The sequence below is a fragment of the Protopterus annectens genome, chromosome 1.part1, assembly GCF_019279795.1.
Source record: "Protopterus annectens isolate FY-2018-M chromosome 1.part1, PAN1.0, whole genome shotgun sequence".
NCBI classification, from domain to species: Eukaryota; Metazoa; Chordata; order Ceratodontiformes; family Protopteridae; genus Protopterus; species Protopterus annectens.
The window spans coordinates 1,428,626,526-1,428,646,966 of record NC_056726.1 but is presented as its reverse complement, the minus strand read 5'-3'; the positions used below and the strand labels follow the sequence as shown (position 1 = coordinate 1,428,646,966).

Below are 20,441 nucleotides of genomic sequence, written 5' to 3'. Positions count from 1 at the left end.
AGGATTAGTTCAGAGACATGACAAGAGCAGCACGTGCAACAACTCATTAGTGGTTAATGAACTTATCTCTGAATGTAACAAAGTGCCACTAGAAGTAACCATACTATTGCTCACACTAACGACCCATGCAGTGCTATGGGACAGGTACCCACAAACATGTACCACAACACACACACATGCGCTCACGCACATACACACACACACACACACACACACACACACACACACACACACACACACACACACACACCCTGCCTAGTGCTAGTTAGCTGCTGTGCTAATGGCCGCTCTCCTGCCATACATGGTAGTAGGTGCATGCAGTAAAAAGACTGTGCACATTTCCATTTGTGTGCCTCCTGATATAGTGTGATAGAACTTAAATTGTAAACACTATACCATGCTATCACTATTCTGATGAAACGTTCTGGGGAAACAAACATGGATAATTTGTATTTGCTGATACAACCTAAACTGACAGAATTGCATGTGGCAATGTTCAGTAGTTCTTTTCCACTTCTTATATGTGATTGAATATTGGTTTAGTGGTACAGTACTTTCTGAATTGGAAGCCTGTAATGCACTGACCAAACTTACCAGAAACACATTTAGACAGCAGTCTATAGGTTGCTAAATATCTCCCATTATATGTCATACTGGATCCCACAAGTAACATCTGCATGGAAAAATTAATATGCATTGAGTGACTCCAATCTACACAGAAATGTGTTTCTGTTTAACAGAGATTTGTCAGTGATGTAGTCCTCATTTAGACTGGAGAAGTTAACAGTCTAGAATCTTTGTCGACTACTTGAATAATGCATTTTTGTGCTTTAAATATAAGTGCTCATTTGACTCAGTTAATTTTTAGATGTGATTTTAACTATTGCACTTAAAAGAACATCAACATCAGTGCATGGAAAAGATGCATGTTTAAATTAGGCCTGCTCTGTCAGAGCATTACTGTGTTACAATGAACATCTTAGCTAAACATTTCTCATACTTCTAATATACTTACATCGTGTTTAGGATTCCTTGAAAGTTATCTGTAAATGAAAGGGTAGGAATGATCTTGATACAGAGCTAGAAGAATATTGCTGTATTACATTGTTAATAGCTGATGCCTAGCCAGGTTTGAATTCAATGGTAAGTTTGAAATAAATATCGGCAATAAAGCAGTTATGTATAAAAAATGATTTATTCTTTGCATATTTGTCATTGATTTATATAATCTTATATCATACTCTTATAGACAAGATCACCATCAACGGATAATTAACATTCATTTGCTATCATTTGCTGTGATGTGATACTTGAATCATGTTTTATCAGTATTATTGTTATTTCTAATTTTACATCTGATGAATTGTATTTATGTGAACAGTTAAGTATTTAAACCTTATTTTGTTGTGAATAAAGTCACCTGTGCCACGGAATTCCCTGCTTGTTTTGGTACAGAGATGTAAAGTGATGAGTAAGCTTGGAAATCAGGAAAGGAACATTTTTGAAATGCTGCTTAACTCATTCACTCCAATGGAGCTCAGGAAGTTTGCTCTGTAAATTCCAATGGGCGGAGCCTAAACGTTTTGAAAGAATGAAATTATGTCCTCACATTTCAAACAAATGTTCATACCTCTGAAACCAGAGGTATTATGAAAGAAATATAAATGGCAAACTCTTCAGCACAAACTATTTTTATAGCTGTAGTATTCTTTAGGTTCTAGGTCTTAAAACAAATTTTGGAAGTCACAGTAAACACAGTAACTATTACATTTGTAATATTTTGTAAACAACTTCCAATATTTCTGCAACCTCTCAAGTTACACACATACTGTAAGTAGGATTTTATTCATCTAGCTCAGAGCTTCCATTTGAGGCTAAGGAGTTTATTTTTATTTTTTTTATTTAACATTTGTTGACCGGGAAAGTCCGACTAGGTTCCACAGATCCTGTTTTCAGCGGAGGCCCGGGGAGAAATGCTCCAGAAGTTTTGTCGTATGTTACCTGGTTGTTGAGATATTTAGAAAAATGCAAAAATTATATCTATTTAAATTAACATCATAAAAACAAATGTTAATATCTATTTACCTGCACTTGGGTCAAATATTAATGCAGTTAAGTTTCCTATTTTGCAAGCTTTAACATGAAATGTTTTAAAACCTGGTACATGGCATGGTTTTGGAATTATTGATGCAAATATGAACAAGCAATATTTGACCCCTAGAGGTGTCACTATGAATTAACACCATTTCACACTGAGCTAATCAAAGGAAGGACACTGAGGAAACTCAGAGCTATAATATATATAACATTAAGTATCCTGTATTTTTGTTTATTTTGTTCTTTATTTCTTTGTTATTTATAGCACTTTGTGTACTGTGTATTTTTCTAGCTAGTTTCAGTGTGTGTGAGGTATTAACTGGAAATTGCCCACTTTTATTAAGCATCTGTTGGGTTGTTTGTTTCTGATAACTTGTTGCAGTTAAACTCTTTTTCTAGAGGCTCCTTTAGCTGTTTAAAACTTTCATTTAAAGGCTCACTGCTGCTTTTCAGCTGTGAGAAACATTTCTGCAGTTTGTTCTAAGTAGTGGGGATATTTGTAGCATTTCCATATTCAGGCTTGTATTTGGGCCTAGTGTTTGTGGAAGCTGTGTGTCTGAGCACATATTCAGGGACATCTTGGTTTAGCCAAAGCCATCAGGCATTTCAGTGAGAGAGAATTGTTTGAGGTCATTGGCTGACTGAGGTCACCTGGTCTACAGCTTAGACTAAGCACCTCATTGGTTCTTTTGAGATTTCTTTCTTAAAAGCTGTCTCAGGTTTCAACCTTCTGTTACCTAAGAAGTTCAGTTGTGAAAAAAAATAATTTTATCTGCTTTTACTGTATTTGTGTTTCTTCCTACTTTATTTTGCTTTTGCATCATCTTAAAAGTACTCAATTGTATTTATTACTGCTTGGTGTAACTCATTCTAAGCCTTTTAGTTTAAGCACTTGGGCTTCAGACCATTTGTTTTACATTAAGAAGGTTTGTGGTCTGCACTGTAGTGGCAGAACAGGTAGCTTACATCCTTCTAAGTTGGGAACTGCTGACTGAGGGCTCAGTGTCTGTTATTCTAAAAGTGTATTAATTCTGGTTTAAGCACTTGGGCTTCAGGCCAGTTATTTTACATTAAGAGGGTTTGTGGTCTGCACTCTTGTGGGAGGAGAGGCTGGACTCTGCCCTTCTGAGCTGGGAATTTCTGGTTAAAGGCTTATAGTGCCTGCATATTTGAACTGCTTCTTAATGAAATTGGTACACCTTGTTTGCTGCAGCATAGACTAGATCCAGGCCTGCTGAATCTAGCTTTGTTTGTATATCTTGAGCACTAATCCAGGCATTCTTTAAAGTATTCAATTGCATATATTACTGCTTGGTAGTAACTTGATTAAAGTGTAGCTATCATTCTAAGTCTTTTGGATTAAGCACTTGGGCTTCAGACCAGTTGTTTTACATTAGGAAGGTTTGTGGCCTGCACTGTGGTGGCAGGACAGGTAGCTTACATCCTTCTAAGTTGGGAACTGCTGATTGAGGGCTCAGTGTCTGTTATTCAAAAAGTGTATTAGTTCTGGTTTAAGCACTTGGGCTTCAGGCCAGTTATTTTACATTAAGAAGGTTTGTGATCTGCACTCTTGTGGGAGGAGAGGCTGGACTTTGCCCTTCTGAGCTTGGAATTTCTGGTTAAAGGCTTATAGTGCCTGCATATTTGAACTGTTTCTTACTGGAATTGGTACACCTTGTTTGCTGTAGCATAGACTAGATCCAGGCCTGCTGAATCTAGCTTTGTTTAAATGCTTGTTGTTTGTTTGCTTGTTATTTCCCTGAAACGCTAATTCCACCTAAAACACGGCTATTCAGCACTTCTGTGGATCCCTAGTGATATCTGCATTGCTTACTGTACTTATTTCCTTGTTTCACTTGAAAGAAAGTTACTGTCTGTCATTTTTGCATTTAAGTTACCTGTAACACATTGCATTTAAGTTACCTGCCACTTGCTCACTAAAGCAATTATATAAGTCAGCACTAAAAAATTAAAAGCACTACACCCTCACAAACTCCCCTTGAGTACCTTGTTCCCCATTGGCCCTTTTTTTCAATTATAAAGGAATTCCCAATACTATTCTAGCATGTCCAAAGGTCAGTTGTCAATCTTGTCTCCGGTCCAGCTGGTGAATCTGGGAATCTTGAGGCAATGTTACAACTGCCTCATGTACACAGACAACCCTCTCCTTCTCCCAACAAATTCCAACACATGTGAGAGATGCAACCATATAGCCAAACTGGAGGCTAAGCTCTCAACTCAGTACTGGCGTAACCAGTCAGGAGGAGAAGGAAACCACACTCACTACAATTCCAGTCTCACATAGACCTACCATGACAGCAAACCAAACACATAAACACACAAAAACATACTCGGAGGCTCTAAATAAAAATCTGCCTAAGCAGCAGAGACCTCCAAAGCAGACACCCAAGCAACCACTACCCCAAAACAAAACACGTGCAACACATAGCTCACAAAGCCAGTGTGCCAAACAGTCACAGCCCTTAAGGCTAAACAACACACCTGATACACTTGTAATAGGTGACTCTATCATCAGGCACACTGACATCCTGCTCACCAGGCTGAACAAGGAGAAGGTCACAGTGAGCTGCCTGTCGGGCGCTAGGATCCGCCACATAACACAAGCACTCAGGTCACTCCAAGGCAAATACAAATATGACTCAGTCATTGCCCATGCTGGTGTGAATGACCTGAGACGTACCTCCCTGGACTACATGAAAGGAGACATAATGGAGCTCTCTGAGCATGTAGCCCAGGCCGGTATGACCCTGACCTTGAGTAGCATCTTAACCTCACCAAGAATGATGCCACAATATGAAGACAATATGATCCATTTCAACAATTGGCTTAAGTATTGGTGTCATTCAAAGGGGATCCAATGCTTGTCAGCCTGGGATGACATGCTCGACAAGCCACGATGCTTTGCTAGGGATGGCTTGCACCTGTCACCCCTGGGCTTTTGGATATTGGTAAAGGCTGTTGATACCCCCGTAGTGCCTTTTTTAGGCAAGGCTCAAAAGACAAACCCACCTCCATAGGTATCACAAGGGATAAGAAACTAAGAGTAATGCTACTCAACGCCAGAAGTCTAAACCTAAAGATGCACGCACTCGAAACTCTCCTTAGCATGGAGAATATTGATATCTGTGCAGTAAGAGAAACCTGGTTCAAGGCTCCCGAAAGCACCCCAACACTACCAGGTTATACCTCATACCATGCTTTTCAGCCCCAAAACTTGGACCGAACGACAAAAGGAGGGGGAGTATCAATATTCGTCAAAGATACCCACACCTCCAGGTTGGTGGCACAGCACGAAGCATCAGAGACTATCCATGTGCAACTAACAGTGGGTAAAACTGCCTGCCAGTTTATAGCCTGCTACAGACCACCCTCCCAAACCCAGGAACCCCACTCAGCCTTTCTGAGAACACTGGAAAATATGAAGGTCTCTCCAAACACTATTATATTGAGCGACTTCAACTACCCAAACATAAACTGGGAGCATTACTCTAGCTCCAACACCCTAGCCCAAAGGTTCCTAGAATTTATAAACTCAAATGCTATGGAACAACTTGTTACCACTCCCACAAGAGAGGAAAACATATTGGACCTGATCATCACCAACATGGGGACTCTATTCTCCAGACCAGAAGTGTATCCCTCACTGGTAAGATCAGACCATAAACTAATCTCACTGGATATTAACATCCCGACCCCACCCCCTGCCCAGAAAACTAGAGTGAAAAACTTCTCTAAAGCAAATTTCACACTCCTCAAAACTGAGGTGGAATCCTTCAAAGCCCCCGGGCCTGTGGAAAATATGGCCCAGACCGCAGAATCCTTTATAAACGCATTCTATGAACACCTTCAGGAATGCATGGATCATGCAATCCCAAATAAAACCAAGACCCAATCCTCCAAAGGCAGACGTCCTGTCTGGTGGACCCTAGCCATAAACAAACTATACAATAGAAGGAGGAAGCTACTACATGATAGAGTAAAACCCCAAAAAGGGAAGGCATCTCTGATCAGTATTAGCAAAAAACTACGGGCACTCATAAAATCGTCTAAGGCCAGCTTCGAGAGAAAAATTGCACCAGACACTAAGGATAATCACAAGGCTTTCTTTAGTTATGTTAGGAACCTGGGTGGGAATTCCCAGATATGCTCAGAATTAGTCCAAAATGACAAAAAATACACCAAACCCATAGACATTGCCAACATCCTAGATCACAGGTTCAGTGCAACTTTCTCCCCCCCTCCCGACCAAAATGGCAAATATCTGTCCCAGCAGAGTGCTGCCCCCTTGACATCTCAGATGCTCAGGTAAGAGCCGCCCTCTCCAAAGCAAAAAACACAGCATCAATGGGAACAGACGGTGTCCCAGGCTGTGTCCTACATGAACTCCAAGAAGAGCTAAACCCAAACATAAAACTACTGTTCAGTCTCAGCCTTACTACAGGATATGTACCCAAAGAGTGGCATACAGCAACAGTGGTCCCTCTCCACAAAGGTGGTGCCTCAACGGATCCTGGAAACTATCGCCCCATAAGCCTGACTAGCTTGGTCTGCAAAGCTATGGAAAGGATCATCATGGACCTCATAAATAAAGATATTGGGGACCTACAGACACTGGATCCTACCCAGTTCAGCTTTGTTAAGGGCAGATCCTGCCTCTTAAACCTGGTCTATTTCTTTGAAACAGTCACCAAGGCCAGTGATGAGGGGAAGGTGGTCCACACAGCCTACCTGGACCTCGCAAAATCCTTCGATACAATACCCCACTGGGGCATTATAGATAAACTCACCAGCTTAAATATAAACCCCTATGTCACTAGATGGGTTGCAAACTGGCTCAAAGACAGAACCCACATGGTTAGAATTGCTGGAGGCATGTCAGACTCCAAACCAGTTACAAGTGGTGTCCCACAAGGCTAAGTCCTGGGACCTCTCTTGTTCGGTATATATTTCTCGGAGGTACAGGCCAACATGGAAGGACTGACTGCAAACTGGGCACCATAATCGACTCTCCAGCCGACACAAGCATCCTCCAAAAGGGCCTCATAGAAACAGACAACTGGTGCCAGAGCCATGGCCTCAAGCTAAATGCCAAAAAGTGTATAGTCATCCCCTTTGGCAAAAACAAAGTGCCCACAAATTACCACATAGGTGGTAATCCATTAAATACAGAAGAAGTAATTAGGGACCTGAGGACCCAAGTTGATAGCAATCTCTCATTTGGCAACCACGTGGCCAAAGTGGTTAGAAAAACATTTTATATAGCCCACCTATTCATGAAGGGATTCACATCTAGATCAGGGGAGGTCATCGTGCCTCTTTACTCATCCCTCATCAGGCCCATAATTGAGTACAGTGCCCCTTTTGGGATGTACATTACCAGACACCTGCAGCAAATGGAAAGACCCCAAAAGTACCTCACCAAGAGGGTCAAAGGGCTCAAACAGATGCCATATGCTGCCCGGTTAATGAAACTCCAGCTCTACTCAGTGGCATACCGCCTGCTCAGAGGCGATCTGTGCCTGACATATAAAGCCATGTCCAACCCGGAATTAATGGACATGCTGCACCTCAGAAAATCCAAATCCCATCGAGCTACGTGCTCGAGAGACTTGAAACTCAGCACTGAAATAAATAGGACATGCTGGAGGGACAGATTCATAACCCAGAGGCTCCCTTCACTCTGGAATAAAATCCCAGTCCAGGTTAGGCAGAGTCCCTCATTGACTCTCTTCAAGAGGAATCTTGATGAGTGGATGGGAGATCGTAGGTTTACCCTGGGTATCACTTCTGTGTCACTGTTAGACAGAGGCACAGTATACTAAACTCGAAAAAGGGCATAACAAAATTAATTTAAAATGGGTGGTGAAAGCCAAACACACTCTGGCTAGGCTTATAAATGCCCTAGGGCAGATAGCCTAGTATGAACCTATGAACATATATGCACCTGGAGGTGTCATTCAGATATAATGAGTTGATGAAGTATAAATTATGCAACAGTAAACTCTATACAGATTGACTAGCTGTTAAACCGGATAGAATGTTAATCCTCAAACATTTTTAAGACAATATAGGAGCACTGCCTGCTTAATTGACTTGCTCAGGGGGGCTACAGTAGGCAAAAAGAGGCTGAAGGAGTCAAACCCTGGACTGCAAGATGAAGCTCAATTATACTGTATACACTTAATCCTCTGTGCTCTCTGACATGTTCATAAAAATTTATTCCAGTTCAAGAAAAACTGCATTCTGTTTATATATTGCTGCAGTATATTTTTGAAAAGTACATGAGTCTTAGTGGTGTGTACCTGCAATATTCAGCAGATATCCAATAAGGTCCAAACAAACTGTATATCTAACATAACTACTTTATTGAGTTAGGTAAGTGGTTTTGGAACAAGTCCTGGAGAAAGGAAAACAGTCTTATAGTACTGTCAGATTGATGCCCTTCCATTTTCTTTTTAGATTCTTCTTTTCTTACAGCCAGAACTGCTCAGATTAGGTACCAGCTGGATTTTGAAATGACGTGCGTCAGTGAGAATTACAAATGGCTATTCATACAGAAAGTAAGGTCCCCATAGCTGCCTGTGTGATTATGCTGTTTTGATCTGTCTTTTCAGATCAGATAATTATAACATGTATGTCCTTTGTCACTTATGATGGCTCTGCACTCCTTCAGAAACATTAGAGAAAGGTTTTATACATTTTACCATGAGTAAGGAGTCAGAAATTCTTTGTGAAGTAAGTAAATCTTCTCTAACACTGTTAGAATGTAGTTTATGGTGAGCTGCCATAACAAAGGAGGAGAATTGACATAATTTAACAACTGCTGTATTTGGGGGCCTGGAAACATGAGGACCACTGACACTATTTCACTATTCAGTAGTGCATGTACTTCTTCTAAACAAAAGAATACTTTTCTTGTTAAAACCTATAGCCATAAGAAATTATGAACCTACCTATATAAACTGCTGAGGTCTTTAAAATGTTTCTATTAGATTGTTTGGTATCACGCTAATCATTGTTCGTCTTATTAAATTATTAATGTGAGATACAAACATTCTTTTACTGTCTTATGTATTTTTGCATGTTCTCTTCTAGATGAATTACGACTAGTAAATGGCCCAGACTCATGCTCTGGAAGAGTAGAAGTCTTTTATAGAAATGATTGGGGTACAGTTTGTGATACTACTTGGGACATGAAGGATGCTGAAGTTGTCTGTAGATACCTGGGATGTGGATCTGCCATTTCAATACCAAGAATTACTGAATATGGAGAAGGAAATGGATCAATAATCCTGGATGCTGTAAACTGTCAAGGTAATGAAAGCAAACTGAAGGAATGCCTTTCCAGGGAAAGGAATTCAGGTACCTGCTCCCATTATCAAGATGCTGGAGTCCGGTGCTCTGGTATGTATGTTGTCTTTAATTCATTCATGTTATTTATTTATGTCATTTATTTATTGACATTTGTTAACTGGGTTAATCCAGCTGAGCCAGGGACCCATTTTCAGTGGAGACTCGAGGAGAAAATCTCCAGAAAATTAACAATTATTACAGATAACAAAAGTCTACTAGCAAGTAATAGCATGACACAAGTCTATTAACAGTTAACAGATCTATAAATATTAAATATTAAAAAAGACAGAATATGAAATTCAGTGGAATACCATACATGAGGTCATCTCAATGCACAGACTCAATAGTAGTACAATAACCTTTTTTTTTTTTGGGGGGTGCATTTAAAATAGGAAGAAAAGGGAAAAGCAGCAGAAGGTGCAGGGTAAACGAGGAAAAAGAAATTATGTATATAAGAAGGGAGAATAAGTCAAGTGGAGGTATGACAAGGGCAGGACCATGTCTTTTGTAGATAAAATTTAAGCTCTTATTTGAACAGGTATTTTTGAGAAGTGCTTCTTATATTGAGAGGGAGCAAGTTCCAAGCATGGGCTATGGAGCATTTATAAAATGTCTTCCCAATATTTTTATTGGGTTTGTATATATCAAGAATGTGTTTGCTTGTAGTACAGAGGGGACATTGGGGGTTATAGTAGGACAGTAGATTAGAAATGAAGGGGCAGAAAGAGGGATCATTCAGGTAGAGTGTGCAATACGTAGTTGAGAAAAAAGTAGTTGTTTAGGAAAGTCAGGCCATTGGAGTGTCTTAAGGGCGAGGCAGTAATGGAATTTTTATGGAAGATTGGAGGCAAATCTGGCTATTTTGTTATATGTTTGCTCTAGTTTGTAGAGAAGAGATGTTTGAACATTAGTAAGGACAGGGGAAGCATAAAAAAGACATGGTAGAATGAGTGATTTAGCTAGGAGGGTTTGGAGTTGGGTGTAAGAAAATTTTGGTTACGATAGAGGAGACCAAGTTTCTGGTGGGTTGTTTTTATACATTGTTGGATATGTATATTGAATTTTAGTTCATAGTTTCATAGTTTAGTTTAGTACTAGGCTATCTGCCCTGGGGCATTTGTAAGCCTAGCCATAGTGATGTGGCTTTCGCCACCCCATGAAATGGTACAAAAATGCACAGAATAGATTTAGAATACTGTGCCTCTGTCTAGTAGTGACACAGTGAAGGTCCCCTTATATAATAGAATTAGTTTACTGTGCCCCTTTCTAGTAGTGACACAGATGTGACCCCTGGGGTAAACTTACAATCTCCCATCCACTCATCAAGATTTCTCTTGAAGAGAGTCAGTGAGGGGCTCTGTCTAACATGAACTGGGATCTTGTTCCAGAGCATGGGAAGCCTCTGGGTTATGAATCTATCCCTCCAGCATGTCCTATTCATACTTGTACCAAGGTTTAAATCTTTAGCTCTCGTGGTACTGATGGATTTGGATTTTTCGAGGTAGAGCATGTCCATCAGTTCCTGATTGGACATGGCCTTGTACGTCAGGCAGAGATCACCTCTGAGCAGGCGGTATGCTACTGAATAGAGCTGGAGTTTCTTTAGTCTGGCAGAATAAGACATATGTTGGAGACCCTTGATCCTCTTGGTGAGGTACTTTTGTGGTCTCTCTAGCTGTTGCAAATGCCAGGTGAGGTACATATCAAATGGGGCATTATACTCAATCATGGGTCTATTGAGGGAGGAGTATAGGGGTACAATGACATCCTTGGATCTGGATGTGAATCCCTTCATGATAAGGTGTGCAAGGTAGAATGTTTTTCTAACCACTTTGGCAACATGGGTGTCAAATGAGAGGTCACTGTTGACTTGGGTCCCTAGGTCTCTGATTACTTTTTCCGTACTCAGTGGGTTGCTGTCTATGTGATAATTTGTGGGTACTTTGTTTTTCCCAAAGGGGATGACTATACATTTTTTGCATTTAGTTTAAGGCCATGACTCCGGCACCAGTTGTCCATTTCTGTGAGGCCTTTTTGTAGGATGCATGTGTCCGCTGGTGTATCGACTACGGCGCCTAGTTTGCAGTCATCTGCAAACTTTGTCAGCCACAACCCTCCTATGTTTGCTTTAACATCTGAGAAATAAATGCCGAACAAGAGGGGTCCCAGGACAGATCCCTGTGGGACACCACTTGTGACTGGCTTTGAGTCTGACATTGCTCCAGTGATTTTAACTTTATGGGTTCTGTCCTTTAGCCAGTTTGCAACCTATTTAGTGACATAAGGGTTTACGTTTAAGCTGTTGAGCTTATCTATGATGCCTGAGTGGGGTATTGTGTCGAAGGCCTTAGCCAAGTCCAGGTAGGCTGTATGGACTGCTTTGCCCTCATCAATGGCTCTAGTGACTGTTTCGAAAAAGTCAACCAGGTTCAAAAGGCAGGATCTGCCCTTCACAAAGCCAAACTGGGTGGGGTCAAGTGTCTGTAGGTCCCCAATGTCTCTGTTTATGAGTTCCATGATGATTCTTTCCATAGCTTTGCAGACCAGGCTGGTTAAGCTTATGGGGCGGTAGTTCCCAGGGTCTGTAGAGGTACCCCCTTTGTGGAGTGGGACCACTGTTGCTGTACGCCAGTGTTCAGGTACATATCCTGTAGTAAGGCTAAGGTTAAATAGCATTTTTATGTGTGGGTTTAGCTCCTCTTGGAGTTCACATAGCATGCAACCCGGGATACCATCAGGTCCCATTGATGCTGTGTTTTTAGCTTTGTTGAGGGCAGCTCTCACTTGAACATCTGAGATGACAGGGAGATTACATTCAGCTGGGATAAGTATTTCTTCTTTTGGGGGTGAGGGAGGGGAGAAATTTGCACTGAACCTGTCAGCCAGAATGTTGGCAATATCTGTGGGTTCAGTGTATTTTTTGTTGTTGTGAACTAACTCTGAGCATATCTGAGGGTTTCCACCCAGGTTTCTAACATAGCTGAAGAAGGCTTTGTGGTTATCTTTAGTGTCCTTAGCGATTTTTCTCTCAAAGTTGGCCTTGGATGTTTTTATAAGAGAATGTAGTTTTCTGCTAGTGTTGATCAGAGATGTCTTCCCTTTATGGGATTTTGCTCTGTCGTGCAGTAGCTTCCTTCTTTTGTTATACAATTTGTTAATGGCTGAGGTCCACCAGACAGGACGCTTGCCTTTGGTGGAGAGGGACTTGGATTTATTTGGGATTGCATGATCCATGCATTCTTGGAGATGTCCATAGAAAGCATTTGTGAAGGATTTGGCATTGTGGGATGTGGTATCCACTGGCCCAGTGGGCTTAAAGGATACCATCTCAGTGTTAAGAAGAGTTAAGTCTGCTTTTGAGAAGTTTTTCACTGTGGTCTTTTGTGCTGGGGGTGGAGGTGGGATATGTATATCCAGGGTGATTAGTTTGTGGTCAGATCTCACTAGTGAGGGGTATACCTCCGGTGTGGAGCATTTTGTCCCCATGTTTGTGATGATCAGGTCTAGTATATTATCTCCCCTAGTGGGAGAGGTGACTAGTTGTTCCAGTGCATTTGAATTTATGAATTCCAGGAACTTTTGGGCTAGAGTGTTAGGGCTAGAATAATGTACCCAATCTATGTTTGGGTAGTTGAAGTCTCCCAGTATGATGGTATTTTGTGATACATTCATATCCTCCAATGTCTTCAGGAAGGTTGAGTGGGGTTCCTGAGATTGGGAGGGTGGTCTGTAACATGCTACCAGTTGTATAGCAGTTTTGCCTATGGTTAGTTGTACCTGTATGGTCTCCGATGCTTCATGTGTTGCTACTAACCTGGAGGTGTGGGTGTCCTTGATGAATATGGACACTCCCCCTCCCTTTGTGGTTCAGCCCGGGTTTTGGGGCTGAAAAGCATGATACGAGGTATAGCCTGGTAGCACTGGGGTGCTCTCAGGAGCCTTGAACCAGGTTTCTGTTACTGCACAGACGTCGATGTTCTCCATACTGAGGAGTGCATCAAGTGCCTGCATGTTGAGATTTAGACTTCTGGCATTGAGCAGCATTACCCTTAGCTTTTTTCCATTTTTGTTTTCTAAGGAGGTGGGTTTGTCTTTTGAGCCTTGCCTAAAAAAGGCACTATGGGGGTGGCAAGAGCCTTAGCCAATATCCGGAAGCCCAGTGGTGACAGGTTCAAGCCGTCCCTTGCGAAGCAGCGTGGCTTGTCCAACATATCATCCCAGGCAGACAGACATTGGATCCCCTTAGAATGACACCAGTACTTGAGCCAATTATTAAAGCTGATCATCTTGTCTTTGTATTGTGGCATCATTCTTGGTGAGGGCAAGATGCTGCTCAGGGTCAGGGTCATACCAGCCTGGGCTACATAATCAGAGAGATCCTCTATGTCTTTTCATGTAGTCCAGGGAGGTACGTCTCAGGTCGTTCACACCGGCATGGACAATGACTGAGTCATATTTGTACTTGCTTTGGAGTGACCTGAGTGCGTGTGTTATGTGGCAGATCCTAGCTCCCGATAGGCAGCTCACAGTCACCCTCTCCTTGTTCAGCCTGGTAAGCGGGACATCAGTGTGTCTGACTATAGAGGGCTGTGATTGATTGACACACTGATTTATTGAAGTATGTGTTGCATATGTTTTGTTTTGAGGTGGTGGATTTTTGGATGTCTGCTTTGGGAGCCTCTGTTGTTTTGGTAAGTTTTTTATTAGAGCCTCCGAGTATGTCTTTGTGTTTTTATGTGTTTGGTTTGCAGTTGTGGTAGGTCTATGTGGGACTGGGTTTGTTGTGTGTGTGGTTACCATCTCCTCCTGTCTGGTCATGCCAGCCCTGAGTTGAGAGAGTTTAGCCTCCAGTTTGGCTATATAGTTGCATCTCTCACATGTATTTGTGTTTGTTGGGAGGAGGAGAGGGTTGTCTGTGTACATGAGACAATTGTAGCATTGTCTCAAGATACCCAGATTAACCAGCTGAACTGGAGAGGACGCCAGTAATCTACCACTATACATGCTAGAATAGTATAAGGGAGTGCTGTGCCTTAAGGGAAGTAGATATTCACAGGGGTGGTAGGTGGATGTAGTGCTTACTTAGTACGAGAGTGCTTACTTAGTAGAGAAGTTTTGAGAACAAGTGCTAGGCTTATAATATAGCGAGTAGTCTGATTATACTAAGAGTAGAGCTTCCGTAAGGGAAAATTTGAAGAGCAGACTTGGCGGAGCCAGAAGAAGTTTAACCTTGTTTAACCGACGCTGCGCTATGTGCACAACCACGCAAAAATGCCCAGAGGCGGATTTTAAACAGGGAACTTCAAAAGAGCTAGAAATGGTCCAAAACAACCAATTACTACAGCTCTTGTGCTGAGGTCACTTCCTACAGGGACAGGTAGGCTGCTCAAGGCTCCCCACTCCCACTGGTGAGCAAAGAAACTTCCTTCTATCCAAGTAAGGTAGTGGACAACACAGGAACTACACCACAGCCCAGAATACAGCAATGCCTGTAAACTGGTCTAAACTAGTCGAGGAGAGGCGGGAAAACAAGGATTATTTTTTTGTTTTTAGATAGAAACACACAGAAAATGCAGAAACAGTAATAAATCAGTTACACAGGCTAGCACACTTTAGTGGGCAGCCTCAACAGTTAAATTAAACAAACAAACAAACAAACTTTCGATCAAATTCGACTAAAAAGTAACTTTAAGTGCAGATATTGAAATAATGCAGCAAACAGCTAAAAAACAGTTTAAGCTTGTTTAGGGTAAGCTAGAGAAGCAATTTCAAGTAAAAAAACAGCAAAGATACTTAAATCCAGAAAGTAGTCACTTTTCTGAGTTCTCTGTAGCTAGGACCACTCTGCAGGACCACGAGGAGCTTGTCTGAGCAGTATAGCCAGAAAAAACGCCCAGAGGCGGATTTTAAACAGGGAACTTCAAAAGAGCTAGAAATGGTCCAAAACAACCAATTACTACAATGATTACTCCAAGTAGTTTGGTACGGGGTTCAGGTTTGATAGTGGTGTTGTTGAGGGAGGTGATAGAGAAGGAGGGTTTGTGTAGAGCAAATGTTTTAGGAAGGAAGAGAAGGAGTTTATTTTTTGGGGGGATTTAGTATGAGTTGATTATCAGAAAGCCAGGTTTCAACAGAGGAGAATGTGTGTTGAATCAGAGCTAGAAGTTCTGGAATGCTATGGGCAGAGGTGATGAGAGTGGAATCATTGGCATATTGTAGGAGTGTTGAGAGGTTAGTAGCAGAGTGAAGTTTGTTAGTGAAAATATTGAACAGGAGGGGTCCAAGGATAGATCCTTGAGGGACACCAGTGTTTACTGGGAGGAAAGGGGAGAAGGCAGTTTGCCAGCGACTGGACTGCTGCCTGCTGGAAAGGTAGCTAGAAAACCATTTAACAGAGGAGGTAGAGAGATGAAGGTCAGAGAGTTTAGTTAGAAGTTTGGAATGAGAGACAGTATCAAAGGCCTTAAACAGATCAAGGAATAAACAGGAGACAAGCAAGTTATTGTCGCGGGCTTCAGCTACGATTTGGGTAAAAGAGGGTAGTGCAATTGCTGTACTATGGTGCATTTTAAAGCCATGTTTGGTGGGAGTTAGGCAGTTGTTGTCAAGAATGCATTTGAGTAACTGAGCATGGATGCACTTTTCCAAGATTTTGGATAGGGGGACAGGATAGCAATAGGTCTGAATTTAGAAGGACAAGTAGAGTTTCCACCTTTGGGAAAAAGGATTGTATAAAAGGATTTCCATATGTCTGGGACATGGGGTTCAAAAATGGAATGATTGATAAGTATAGAGATAGGATATGTAATAGACTGTGCAGCAACTTTAAGAATGTAGGGGGAGCAAGGTTTAAGTTTATTTAGGAGAGATTTAATAATGGAAGTGGGAACTGGTTGGGAAGTGAAAGCACTGGGGAAGATTTTGTTATGGGGAGATGGAGGGGTTGAGTTAGAAGTACTATTTTGGGTAAGTTTTTGGATTGTTTCTATGAAATAGTTGTTAAAGACAGTGACAGTTTCAGTAGCAGTGTTGTGTGGGAAGGGGTTGGGAGTAGATGGGTTGCCAAGATGAAGCAGGTTATTTATGGTAGTCCAGAGTTTCTTTGGATTTTTATGTGGGCTACACTGGCTAGAGCAGAAGAAAGCTTTCTTATCTTTGTTGACTAGTTTTTGGTCAGGTTTCTGAGCTGTTTCTATCATTGAAGAAGGAGAGAGGATTTGTTTTTAAGCCAGGCTTTCCAGGTACTATCTCTTTTGTGCATAATGGAGCGGGTTTGTTTTATGAGCCGGGGCAAAGTTAGACTTAAATTTAGATTTTTCTAGAAGGGGCAATTGAGTCAAGTGGGGCAAGGAAATTTTTATTGAAGGATTCTACTGCCTCATTGAGAGGAAGGTGATATAGGAAAGACCACTTAATTTTAGAACGTTTGGATTTAAATGCATCTGGGTCAAAGTGGGTAAGGTTCAACATACTCTGTATGTATGGTGAATGTTGGGTGAATCTATGAATATAGATAGGGGAGTGGTCACTTAAAGAGTTAGGAAGTATGCCAGGGTTGTGGTAATGGGTAGGATGTGAGGTAAGGATACAGTCAATAATTGGTCCAGGTAAGGAGTTTTTGTTAGTTTGAGTAGGGGTAGATATGTGTTGGTGAGTAGGGGATGAGGTAGACAGTTTAGACCAGTCTATGTTAACATCTCCGAGTATATTGGTTTTGTAAGGACATATTGAGCGAGCCAGGAGAGAAAGTTCTCTAGGATAAAAATATTATCACAGGGTGGTATGTATATAGAGACTAAGGCAAATCTTTTGTGTGGGTTAAGGTGACAGTTTATGATAACATTTTCAGCAGGTTTAAAGCTAGGAACACAGACAGAGAGGGGGGAAAGGTTAAGTTGATTGGAATAGAGGATGGCAACCCCCACACCCCTCTTGTTGGTTCTATCTGAGCAAAAGATGCTGTAGCCAGGAGGTTAGATTTCTGTATTAAGGATGTGAGGTTTAGGCCAGGTTTCACATAGGGTAAGGATATGGGGAGTAGTGTTAGAAATCCAAGAGTAAAGCTCTGTTACCTTATTAACCATGCTTTGAATGTTTGTTTGTTTCTTTCGGCTTTTCCCGGTTAGGGGTTGCCACAGTGGAACTCCGGTCCGCTAATGATTGGCAGTAGATTTTTACATGCCGAGTTGCCAGCCCTGATGCACAACCTTCAACGAAGGTACGCCCATTCACGCATGTCTCCACAGAGAAGATGCTCTAGCTGAGAATCGAATGGGACAACGTCTTGCTGTGAGGCGACAACGCTACCCACAGCACCACCACCGCAGTGTATTAACCATGCTTTGAATATTAAAAGAAAAGATTTTTAGTGGTTTGGGAGAGGGAATGTTGGTATAAAAGAGTAGGTGAGGAGGAGAGGTTTGAGTTGAGATGTTGTGAAAGGTAGAGGCAGGTGGTCCTGGATTTGGGTGGATGTCCCCAGCCAAGAGAGGTGTGTCAAAGAAATTGAAAAGATATACGAGTAGGTTCAGAGTAGTAGGATGTCTTTGTTTTAGAGGAGTGGATTCAGTAATGTTTCTGAGATGTGGAATGTCATAACTTCCAGTAGCATACATACATCCTTAAATTCTGGAGCATTTCCTGAAGAACCATGTTAAAAAGCATAAGCTAAGCAATAGCAAAGATATTGTGAAGAATAAGTGAATGTTATTAAAAGGTAAAACTAGCAATAATTTATAAAAAGTGTTTAATGCATTCAGTTTTTACATCACTACTATAATATATTGTAATGCACTCAAACACAGAATTGTTGTTTCTCTAAAGTTCCACTTATAACTTTCCATATCTTGAAAACTTCAATCTGTGTTTTTGCATGTTTTTTTCTAGACAAATTATGACTAGTAAGTGGCACAGACTCATGCTCTGGAAGAGTAGAATTATTTTACAGAAATGAGTGGGGTACAGTGTGTGATGCATTCATCTTCAAGTGAGGCTTGAGCTTTCACAGGAAAGAAAGAAATTCCTGTCTGAGTGCTAATTTGAGATATTTACAGAAATATAAAACATTATACTCATCTGTATAGTTAACATATTGATAATACTAAGTATCTCTCATGATCTACAATTTCTTGTAAAATATCAATAAACATTTTCAACATTATCTAAGGTCTGATAGAGAAAATGCATTTGATTGAAAAGAAAAAATATTGAGAGTCATGGTTATGTGCTTTTACATTAAGAAATTCCAGGATCATCCATGTTGACACAGAAGGTATTTACATGGTTGCTCTCAGATGGGACACACTCCAAGAAGCTCATAGTATGGTTATTTATTGGTTAGAGGCCATAAGAGTCAGTTTTCAAGTTATTTTCTTCTGCTATAAATCAGGTGAGTTTGCAACGCCCTGTGTGGACTTCCACAGAGTTCTGCAAAGCTTTCCAAGTGTTTTAACTGCATCCAGATCGATCCAGGCTAAGACAAGAATATTTTCTTGATTTACTGCACTTGTGCTTGCTTTATATAGTGACAGATACTGTATTTGAGCATTTAAAGCATTTATTTAATTTTGCGTTAAAAATTATAATTTCTCTGTTTGTTGGCTTCTCGTAGTTCTGTTTGCGTCCAGATTACCATGGAGAAGGGTGAATTAGCCATGGACTTAGGTGTTTAGTAGTTGTTTGTTGTTTTATCTGCACTCGAGAGCTAGTTTTTTCTGCACTTTTACATTAAAAAATTCAAGGATCACCTATCTTGAGGCAGAAGTTGTTTACCTAGTCTTTCTTGGTTGGAAGTGCACCTGTGAACTCAAAGTGTGGTCATTTATTGCCTAGGGGCATAGGAGGCAGTCTTCAAGCCTTTTTTTACAGCTACAAAACAGAAGACCTTGTGCAGTGGCAGTTAGCAGTGTCCTGTATAGTAGCAAAGGGTTAGATTATAAATGTTCCCTATAAAGTGAGGATTAGGTCCAAAACCTGTTAAGCAGCATAGCACTGTGCATAATTATGCTTTGAGCAGTTAGATTGTATTTCAAATAGCACTACCCATATCCTAGCACTATATAACAGAAAATATCCTAGAAGATCCCTATTAAAACTAAATCAATAATCCTAAACAGCCCATCCTATTTCAGGACTGGACAACATGGATGTGAAATATCTTAATGTCTCTGTGGCCAGCTTGGTAGATTCAGGTGTCTTAAATCATTGTATCAGTTAGCTCATGTTCTCAGATAACCAGTAAATCATTAAAGAAAATAACACAGTATGCAAGAGATATAAATACACAACTTCCTTAGAGGCAAAAACTCGCATACAAAATGAGGTTTTCAAGAATACCTCTATCACAGTCCATGTTGGTGTAAATGACCTGAGACATACCTCACTAGACTACATGAAAACAGACATAATGGATTTCTTGGAATATGTGTCACAGATAGGTATGAACCCTGCACTGAGCAACATTTTAAAGCTGTAGAAAGTACTCTGGCAGTGCAAAGCTACAGTGCCTTCCAGAAATTTAGACCAACAACAACATAGACTGGAGCCAACGATGATAGTGTCTCAATCTATGCTAGCAACAAGCATACTTCCAACTTGCTTAAACAGGATGATACCATAGAGCTCATCCATGTGCAAGTCACCCTAGATAAGGTCCCTCACCATATCATAGCTAGCTATAGTTTATCATCTACATCCTAGAGTCTCAAGAATTCTATCTAAATCTACTAGAGATGCTCACCATCCAATCAAACACCCTATTAATGGGTGACTTCAAATAATCCTCTATAGACTGGAAAACTTACACTGCCTCAAACTCACAGCCACAATGCTTCCTGAACTTAGGTACACAAACATTTTGGAACAGATAGTACATGGTCCAACCAGAGAATCAAACATATTGGATCTGGCACTCACCAACATGAGAGAGCATTGCACCCCCCACCCCGTGTAAGATCATAAAGCTGTCTCCC

General features: G+C 41.0%; 1 protein-coding gene across 1 annotated transcript in view; it reads left to right on the top strand.

The window, feature by feature from the left end:
* Window positions 1-20,441, top strand: part of LOC122816338 (deleted in malignant brain tumors 1 protein-like) — a 608,428-nt gene that overhangs the window by 378,590 nt on the left and 209,397 nt on the right. Inside the window, exon 4 of the mRNA XM_044089068.1 lies at window positions 9,214-9,522. Coding sequence (XP_043945003.1) covers window positions 9,214-9,522 — 309 coding nt within the window. The remainder of the gene's footprint in view (window positions 1-9,213; window positions 9,523-20,441) is intronic.